The sequence below is a fragment of the Scomber japonicus genome, chromosome 9 (assembly GCF_027409825.1).
Source record: "Scomber japonicus isolate fScoJap1 chromosome 9, fScoJap1.pri, whole genome shotgun sequence".
NCBI lineage: Eukaryota > Metazoa > Chordata > Actinopteri > Scombriformes > Scombridae > Scomber > Scomber japonicus.
In genome coordinates, this window is record NC_070586.1 from 26,826,426 (window position 1) to 26,836,094 (window position 9,669).

General features: G+C 39.9%; 1 protein-coding gene across 3 annotated transcripts; it reads right to left on the minus strand.

Moving 5' to 3' along the window:
• Nucleotides 1–270: 270 nt before the first annotated feature.
• acsl2 (acyl-CoA synthetase long chain family member 2) lies at nucleotides 271–8,429 on the minus strand. Of its 3 annotated transcripts, none has more exons than XM_053326080.1 (19): nucleotides 8,008–8,429; nucleotides 7,796–7,910; nucleotides 6,469–6,533; nucleotides 6,279–6,380; nucleotides 5,673–5,772; nucleotides 4,451–4,629; nucleotides 4,299–4,331; nucleotides 4,043–4,094; nucleotides 3,813–3,886; nucleotides 3,409–3,486; nucleotides 3,176–3,310; nucleotides 2,923–3,057; nucleotides 1,518–1,686; nucleotides 1,315–1,403; nucleotides 1,111–1,227; nucleotides 872–1,015; nucleotides 666–767; nucleotides 509–580; nucleotides 271–411 (listed from the first exon to the last, which is right to left on the minus strand). In XM_053326080.1, exons 1-19 carry the CDS (start codon nucleotides 8,386–8,388, stop codon nucleotides 271–273), a joined length of 2,283 nt encoding a protein of 760 aa, XP_053182055.1. In that variant the 5' UTR covers nucleotides 8,389–8,429. The 3 variants fall into 3 exon arrangements, with proteins under 3 accessions (XP_053182055.1, XP_053182053.1, XP_053182054.1); XM_053326078.1 differs by having other exon boundaries at nucleotides 8,002–8,429; XM_053326079.1 differs by having other exon boundaries at nucleotides 3,409–3,462; nucleotides 3,789–3,886; nucleotides 8,002–8,429.
• Nucleotides 8,430–9,669: the final 1,240 nt, after the last annotated feature.

Sequence of the window (9,669 nt, forward strand, 5' to 3'; positions counted from 1 at the left end):
ATTGGAACAAACATCAGAATAATGGTTTTGGTCCCATTAGATGAAATCTTTCATGTGAAGAATTAATAGATATATGCAAGTGGGGGCACATGTGGACGTGAATTAAAACCTCTGTGAAACAAAATACCAATAATCAAACATATATCCAGTTGTATGCACAAGGCAGTGCTGGACATTTAGGATTTTAATTTTCTTCTCCCTTTTTATTCCCTTATTGGACACCGGTAACTCTTAGGTGGTGTTTGTGTGTGAATTACTGAACAGAGTCCGTTACATGGATGTCTTGCTGTACATGTTTTCTATCTGTTCCTGAAAGACTCTGCGGATGTCGGCACGTCTACTTTTCAGGGTTGGGGTGAGAAGGCCGTTGGCGATACTGAACATCTCTGGGTGCAAGTGAAGGTCCTTCACCTAAAAAAGGAGGGAAAGATATAACACAAGAAGTCAGTATTGAGCATTTTGTGGCACGTAAGTTTATAATGGACAAATGTCAGCAGAGATTCCTTACTTGTTCTAAAGACTTGAGTCCTGCTTCTTTCCCCACAGCTTTCATGTCATCTAATACTACGTTCTTTACATCCTGTTGGAAGAAAACCCCATCAGTTTTTTTGAAGGCATACTATAATGTGAAAGTAGCAGTGCTGCAAAATTGGGATATGACCTACAGGATTTTGGCACAGTTCTTCGTAGGATCCCACAAATCCTCGCTCTTTAGCCCAATCAACAAACACCTCTGGATCAGGCACAACTATGCCTATGAGATAAGACTGGTGGGATGAAAGAAGAGAAAATGAAATGGTTAACTTTAACCAAAGCAAATGCTGCGAACATAAATCCAATGAGTATGAATGAGATTGTTTATGCATGGTACCTGTAAACTATCTCCATGCACGAACACCTGCAGTACAGGAACACAACGCATGTAGACATTTTCTATCTTCTCAGGAGCGATGTACTCTCCCTGGGACAACTTGAAGATGTGCTTCTTTCTGTCAATGATGCGTAATGTTCCGTTCTGATAGAGAAACAGTGTAAATGTACAAATTTTCTTACTTACAGGAAACTAGATATTTATATCTGTCACTTTCACACTGATTTTTTCCATCTTACTGGAAGCCACTGGCCTACGTCCCCACTATGAAGCCAGCCGTCATTGTCCAAGGCTTCAGCTGTCCTGTCTGGGTCCTTCAGGTAGCCTCTGAACACACTGGGGCCACGAATGCAGATCTAAGACAGAAGAAGGGAGTGAGAAGTGTGAGCAGGCAGCTTATGGTCTATATGTTCATATCTGATTACATCTTGAGATTAGCTCACCTCTCCCTCTCCGTTCTTAGCGTAGTACTTCATGTCAGGGATATCAACCACCTTCACCATGGCACAGGGCAAAGGAGCGCCGACATGACCTGACAAACACACACGCACATAAATCGGAGGTTCAGTGTATCCACCTAAACGGCACTACACACACACACAGAAGCAACATGTGGGAAACTGTTCAGAATCAGTTGATGTCTTACCTGCGCTCCAGTCACCAGGCATAGAAAACGTGCAGCCAGCGGTGCATTCTGTCTGGCCGTAACCCTCAAAGATCAGACAGCCGAGAGTGGCTCTGAGGAAGGACAGTACAGTGGGAGAGATGGGTGCTGAAGCAGTCAGGGCGAACCGCAGATTACCTCCTAAATTGGCCTGAAACACAAGCAATGCAGCCAGGTTTTAGAAGCGATCATATAATCATATTGCGGGTCCAAGCAAAATTCCTTTTTAACAACATTTCCAACCTAGACCATATTTTCCCATCTGCATTGACCACACTGAGCCAAAATCTTTCAGTTGCTTCACCGTTCTTTGCTTCCCTGTGTGCATGCTTCTCCAATACACTCCCACACTCCTGGTGCTTTTGGCACTGATTGCTGGAATAGTTCTGCTTCTCTTATAAAGTTTGGATACAAATTTGTTGACTATTCACAGGGCTGCTTGTCTACATGTACCACTGTGTTAAGTACTGTGGAAAACATAAACAGTGACAACTACAGAGTCCTGGATTAACAGAAAATCTGCCATTAAAGACTAGAAACCAGAAAGTGTTTTTTGTGCAAAAGTGGCCTCTGGTCCCGTAGGTCCTTTAGTAGAGAATCAAGTATGTGGGTTAGCAACACATTTTAGTGGGCTGGGTCACATGTTGAAGAGTTACTGTCATGTTATGTTATTCAGAGATATTAGATCAGCATAAAGATAAAAAAAAGGAGATATTAGTTCAGCTAAAGCTAAAGAGGATTGTTCCAGTGAAGTTACAGAGATTTCCAGGGTGACAGTGAACATTTGTGTGAGATATGTACCTGTGATTGGCAAAGTTAGGTGTCTGTTGTTTTGCCTGTTAGTTTTAGGAGTGTGAGTTGGTCTGTGTGCAAGTTTCAGAGAGATTTTGGCTGAGGTCTAACAGCAGTGTTAACTATTCAACCATATTTTTTGTTTTAGAGTATCTAATAAACTGTCACTGAAGCTTGTAGTCTTATTCTCAAGAGACGCTATAATACAATACCACAAGCACTGAAAAACTAAAGAAATGTTTAACGAGTATACAGCCATGCTAACAGCTCTGTGAGGGTCTATTTAAGCTAAACACTATAGCAAAGCACATTAGTTTTGCAGGTGTTGCATCATAAACTAAAGTAATGATTAATGTTCAAATTTTGACCTAATGATGATGCAAGATTAAAAGTTTCAGGATCACCAAAATCAGAAGGCTTCACTCTCTGGGGATCCATGACAGTTTGTACAAAAAAGTTGGATATTTAGATAATAAATAAAAAAGAAGAAAAGTCAGAGGACCAAGAAGTCATGAGGATACATACATAATGACTACGATGAGGAATGGGACAATGTGATCTAAGATGTAAGTAAAATGGTGTTTCCGCAACTGACCTGAATCCTGTTAAACACCAACTTGTCCCAAAGACTGTTGTTACGTACAACACCGCTGCTGAGCTCCGCTTGCTTTCTCCTCACAGCGTAATGAAGCAAAGCCCGCCGCAGCGGAGAGGTCACAGAACCCAGGATCTTAATAGACATGAGTGGAAATGCACAGAAACACAAATGAGGTGTAAAAACTTAACTGATCCTGAGCTCAAGAAGTGACATATGACACTTACGAGACCATCTCAATGTGTTTACCAACCTTGTCATAGATGCGATTGAGTAAACGAGGGACAACAGGAAAGAAGGTCGGTTTGAGAGTTTTAATGTCATCCATAAGAAGAGAAATGTCTCCTTGGTAGAATCCTACTCGGGCTCCATGGCAGAACATAGAAACCTGAGACAGAAATAGACTTATAATTTGGGGGCTTACACACAAACACACACACACACACCAAAAAAACAAAAAAAAAAGCCTGAGAAGAGGATCAATACCTGAATCATCCTCTCAAACATATGGGCAAGTGGCAGGTAGGAGATCGACACATCCTCTTGCTGGATCACAAACGAACCCTGAGAGAAACAAGAAAATACAAATGAGCAAAGCACATGGGAGAGATTAAGTTCAGGCGGCAGCATACAGTGAAACCACACGGGCAATCAAACATGCTGTATGGCTTTTTCAACAGCAGTTAGATAGCAGAATCTTTACACAGGGGCAATTAGTTAAAGTACCTCGCAGCGACAATGGCAATCAAACACCCAATTAATCATACCATTAAACACAGCAGGGAGAGGGACAGTTTGGAGATAGGTGAACAGAGACACAAGCAGATAGGGAGTGACGGGAGCTGTGAGGCTGTTCTCAATTAGACAAGGAGGTGGAAATGTAGACAGACCTCCAGGATCTTAATGACAGAGGAAGTGTTGGAGGCGATGTTGCCGTGGGTGATCATGGCTCCTTTGGGCTTTCCTGGATAAATAAACAAGACATTATTGCAGTGCCTGGCGCAGCATAGGAAGCTACAGCAGTGCCATAAAGAGAGGTTGTTAGTGGGCACTCAAGGACACTTCTCTAATGATGTGAGTGAAGGATAATTATGCAGAGACTTATGGGATCAGACGGTACCTGTGGTTCCACTGGTGAAGCAAACCACGGCCAGATCCTGAGGCTGGGGCGGCTACAGCAGGCAGCAATAAAATATGAGAATATGACAACGGGCTTCCTCCACTCTTAATTTAAGGCCTGTTTACAAGTGAGTGTTAATGATATCTTACGGGACATGGGCAACGATAAAACTGTCATCCCAGTATTTAGAGGGGGATTAGGTATTTACCGAAACCAGTTTGATGCGGTGATGTAGCAGCTGAGACAGTAAACTCACCACAGGATCTTTGAGGTTCTGCCTTCCCAGCTCCTAAGATGTGGACAAAAAGGAGTTATTCATAACAGTTTAAATATCACCATCGATGACTCAATTAGAGGGGATGGATTTTAATGAGCCTGCATTATTATAGTGATTTCCACCCTGCTCACCATGAGTTGTGCCAGTTTCAAAACCTCCACCTGGCAATTCTTCGCCCTCTCCACGAAGGCCTCAGTGAAATCGTTAAAGAGAACCAGGCAGGAGAGCTTTGGAGTCACGCCTTGCTCCTTGTTCTCCAACAGAGATGCCGCCTTCTCCTCCCGGTCGCAGATCACCAGAGAGATCTCGGCTAAAATGCACCATGACACAAACAGTACACCAACAGTGGTAAGTGAGAAATCAGGGGGTTTCTGCTCCACTGTGTGCCAGCTGTAAATCCAGGGAAGCTAAAAGGAGCAAGAAATGTGTTCTATCACAGCCACAATTCAAACTAACAACATGAGGACAGACATTGAAAAACACATTTTAATGTAAAACCAACTGTTTCTCACACTCATCTAATGCAACAATCCAACAGTTTGAAGTTACATGATTGTACTTTGGGTCCAAAAATCCAAACAGTGAATAAATACTTACAATTCTGAGGTATTTATACTATATAAACTATATATAAACTATAAACCACTACATATTAGGGGGAAATTTCATTTATCCGTTACTTTTCAGATGAAATATTTCACATAAAAACACATGAGCTTACATGAAAACATGCATTTAAGGATTAAACCAGTGGTTTACAAAATCTTGGCTTATGACTAACAAACAAACAAGTCCATTTGGCGAATCTTCTCATATTTGTTGTTAGTAGTTGTCCAAAAGACAGTTCTTCCCTCTAAACAAGTTTCATTTAAATAACTATGTACTGTACTTTAAGGTCCAAAAAGGTCAAATTATCCAATATTTCAAGTACAAATTTGTGTGGCACAACTTTTTTCCCCTTCTTCCCTCACCTTATTAACTCACCCCACACACATTTTTACATAGCACAAGTACTTAGCTGACAATACTCCTGTAGGATGGTAGGGGTAAGCAGGAAAGCAGGATTTTTACATTGTTGTACTGGCAGCTTAGTAAACGTTTGGAGTACTTATTCTACTGCTGCATCTAACACATTGTATACCAAATTATCTGCTTATATTTTACAGTTTCTGAATTAGAGTTGGAGTATATATATATCTCTGAATCTCAAACAGTATTCTGGGAGAGGGCTTGCTAAATAATACTCATCTCTGCGGTCTTTCAAGTCAAGTTTATATAGTGAAGTGAACTGTGCCTTTAAGTAAGTGAAGTTAAACGTGTTTTGTTGTTATTTCTATCTACAGGTTCTCTCACCCAGGTTGAGGATGTGCACCATTGCCTCCAGCCCCAGTGTGTCGTACAGAGGCACCACAGCCATGGAGTAGGTGTAGCAGGCCAGTTCAGAGATGATCCACTGTCACCAGCAGAGGGAGACAGAGCAGCACTGTTACACTCATTTCCAGTCTTTGCTTATTCACTTGTTATGATATTTAAATATTATGGTGCTATGTGTATTTTGACATTTAAAAAAAAAAGTGAAGCCATGCTACAGGCTCTGATAAAGTCTGCATAGGAATTACAAAAAATACTGATATTTTAAAAAATGAATTTGGGAGCAGACATGCTCTAATATTAGCTGCCCTCGAGACCCACATTCACCAACAGCAATTTGCTCTCAAGATGAATAAGTATGAAGGCAAGCACACTTGAGGACAGACAGATAGAAAGACATATTTTCATTTTCAACTTCATAGAAAGAAATATGATTCTGAGGAGGAAGAGGGGTTTGAATGGCCACTTCTAAACTTATGTGTGTAGATATAAAAATATATTACCGGTAAATTCTACCTGCAGATGTCTTAATAGATATCTTCAAAAAGTTCAAGGTGGAAACAAATCAAGTCAGGGATGAGTGCGTACCTCTGGTCTGTTTTGTGCAAATATCCCAACAAACTGCTCCGGGGTCGGCTGGCAGCCTTTAGCTAACAGCCCAGAGCCCAGCACCTGTGCCTGTTCAGCCACCTGGAGGACGGGTTAACAAAATAGCAAAGAAGATTATACAAGAAGTGCTATGACATCTGAGGGATGAAAATACAATAACGTGTCAGACCTCAGTGTAGGAGATCCACTCATAGGGCTGACCCGGCTTCCTGAAGCCAAGACATGGGCCGTTTCCTGAAGGGCACAGAACAGTTGTGTCAAAGCCAGTTCAAACGTATTGATTATATGACACTTCTGATAATTATGTTTTTGCTTGAACTAGAGGACTTTATATCTTCAGTATCAAAAGGCTGCTTGTGACCTGATTGAAGTAAGAATTGTGAGAAAAGGATTTCTGTCATCTGTCATATTCAAAATCAAAACAAGAATGAACAATATTCATTTACAATGTCCAGTGAAACTTTGATGAATGATGTTGCAGAAAGTAATGATATGAAGCATGCATAACTGCTCATGGTTACTAATTACAAATATAACATAACATATTTTATATAGACTTAAATTAAAATTAATGTGACTATTTTAAATATAAGCTTGGGTGTGATGATGCCAGTTTGCAAAATGTACTTTATCCAACAGCCAAATGTCTAATGGATGTTCAAATTTCCCCAGTCACTCAATAGATTACCTTTTTTGGGGGGCTGGTGAGTAGAGCTGGGGGATTATGGCAAAAATCTAAATCACGATTAATTGAACTTTTAACCTCGATTACGATTAATGAACGATTATCTCCACCCTTGATGAACAATTATGTATTTTCACAGTTTCTTTAGTTTAGTATTTTCCACTGCTGCCCTCACACATGAGTATCTTTAGGGAGTGAAAATAATGATGTTTTAAGGTGTGGCACTGTGGTTAATGTCTAGTTTACTTGATTAGAACTATGTAAAGATCAGGGTTTGGATTCAAATCATCACTGGAGACAAGTTTTCAAATTCCTTAAAGATACGCAACCTTTACTGTCATGGCAACAGTGAACGCCACAATTAAGTCGATTAGAGTTTCTAAATGTTGGTTTCGATTATTTTTCGATTAATTGCCCCGCCCTACTGGTGAGTGAAGCAAATCCACCAGCCACTCCCATATTTGACCTGCATTTAGCTGGTGGCTGTTGCTAGTTTTGTCTTGATGCATACATAAATGTGTGCCTGTTTTGTCCAGAATGTAAAAAAAAACAGCAATTCCTTTTATACCTTGACTATTTCTTTCATAAGATATAAAGTATCAAGGTTTGTAAATCGTGTAATCTTTTATCATCTTCATCAATCTTTTATCTTTTTATTAAAACATGAAAGCAACCAAAGGTGGACGAATGAAGAAGATAAAAGAGGAACAGAAAACTGAATTTCTTTATCCTGTTCTTTGATATGATTACATGGTCAAATCTGGGATAAAGACAAATTAAATGCTTTGTGACTGTGTCCCCGTGTCATCACCTGCGATCCTGAGGCCTCTCTGGAACATGTCATAGGCCGTCTTGGTGTCATCGTAGTAAAACTCCAGCAGTGAGTCATCGTTAAGAAGAGCAGATCGCCTGCAGCTGGAATCTCCCTACAAAGACACATCACAGTCTTAGTAAGACATCTTAAAATAGCACTCATGACGAGTCAAAACATTATGACGCCTACAGCAATCCACTCACGTTTACAGCTACGGACTGAGCTTGCAGATCACAGGGGGGACGCATGGGTCGAGGACGTGTCACCAGCCAATACGCAGTGAGGGATGCCAAGGCTCCCAAACCCAGCAGAGAGGAAGGCGACAGAGACAGGGAGGACAAGGAGAAGGAGGACAGAGGCAGAGATGGCAGAAGACTCCACACGTCGTCTGAATCGGATACTTTGAGTCCCGTGCTGGAACGAAGTGATCGTAACCACTCTTGGAAATGCATATCTGAGAGAGGAAAGACATGAGAGAGAAAAAAGATAAAGGAGCAATGAGATAGAAGGAAATTATATGGTGTGTTCACATCACACAAGTTCCATTGTGCTGCAATAAAAAAAAGAAAATCAAAACCTGAAAGAAGCATCAAACAACAAACATGAAGAGGACTGAAACTGAAAGATTCACTGTGTCCTTTAAATCACTCTTAAAAATGCTGTTTTCTTGCATTTTATTTGCTGTTTATCTGATGTAACAATTCTTTTCATTAATGACTAATATGTGTTTCTTTTCATTTGATTGATTGTTTGGTGGTCTGTCATTTGTTCAAAAATAGTGAAAAATGCCCAAGTTAACCACTTCAAATTCCTCCAACTAACAGTCCAAAACCCAAAGACTTACTATTCACAACAACATGGAATAGATATATACACAAATCATCACATTTGAAGATGAAGCCATGAAGTGCTTAGAGGCCCCCTCCATGCCGCCAGACATGTTTAAGATGTATAGAATGTATAAAATATTCAATCTATCTTTGAATAACAATTTTTCACTAGTATGGTTTTTCCACAAAAACATTCAATTATCTTGTTAAAATCCTTAAAAATACATCTCCTATGTCTACCTCATTTTTTTTTAAAAAGCATCAGCTATGAATATGCAAATATTTTTCATTTTAGAAGGTTAACAGTTGGGCACAAGAGCTCTCCTACTTCACTGTAGAGCCCACTATCAGTATTTGTGCTTTATGTCTCCACATCATACTTGTGAAAGTTGCATATTGGACCGTGATTGGCTCCAAACTAGTGGTTACTGTCACAAATCATGCTAGTAGGCACAGACAAACTTTCTCCTTACAGCAGATGATTTGAAAACAGCCTTTTAGTATCAAACTCTGCACATATTCCTTCTGCACATTGAAGCTCAAACATCTAACAGAAGCCACAAGAAAAACATTTTTTCTTGATAAGGGCTCAAACAATTAAACAATTAAACAATTATCACAATGTCATTGATGATTCATTTTATATCCATCATTTCAGCACTAAGACCAAGAAGCAGAACTATTTCATTACATCTCCAAAAGAATATTTCTAGCGATGCACCAATACTGATATCAGATATCGGTCCGATACTGACTCAAATAGCTGGATCAAGTAGTGGTGACAATAGGCCTACCTGGTATTGAATACCATTATTTAATGTTTAAGTCAAGCCTGATTTCTTACACATAAAAGAATGAACACAGTCTCTTCCACATGAAGCATGCAACTTATTAATTAAACACTGGTATTAGATTGGTACTCAGTATCAACTGATACCCAAAGCCCAGATTATAAGTATCAGAACTGGAAAAGTCAGATTAATGTATCCCTTGTTATTCAAAGGTAAATGCATTTTTCAGGATTTCTGTTAAATAAAATAA

Excerpts from the sequence above, each read along its gene's own strand:
- acsl2 (XM_053326078.1), bottom strand. The coding sequence starts at position 8,388 with ATGCTTCTTTCAGGTTTTGATTTTCTTTTTTTTATTGCAGCACAATGG. Across the intron at positions 3,058-3,175 it reads TCAATCGCATCTATGACAAG|ATCCTGGGTTCTGTGACCTC; the intron begins GTTGGTAAACAC and ends ATGTCTATTAAG. Across the intron at positions 1,404-1,517 it reads GCCTGGTGACTGGAGCGCAG|GTCATGTCGGCGCTCCTTTG; the intron begins GTAAGACATCAA and ends TGTGTTTGTCAG.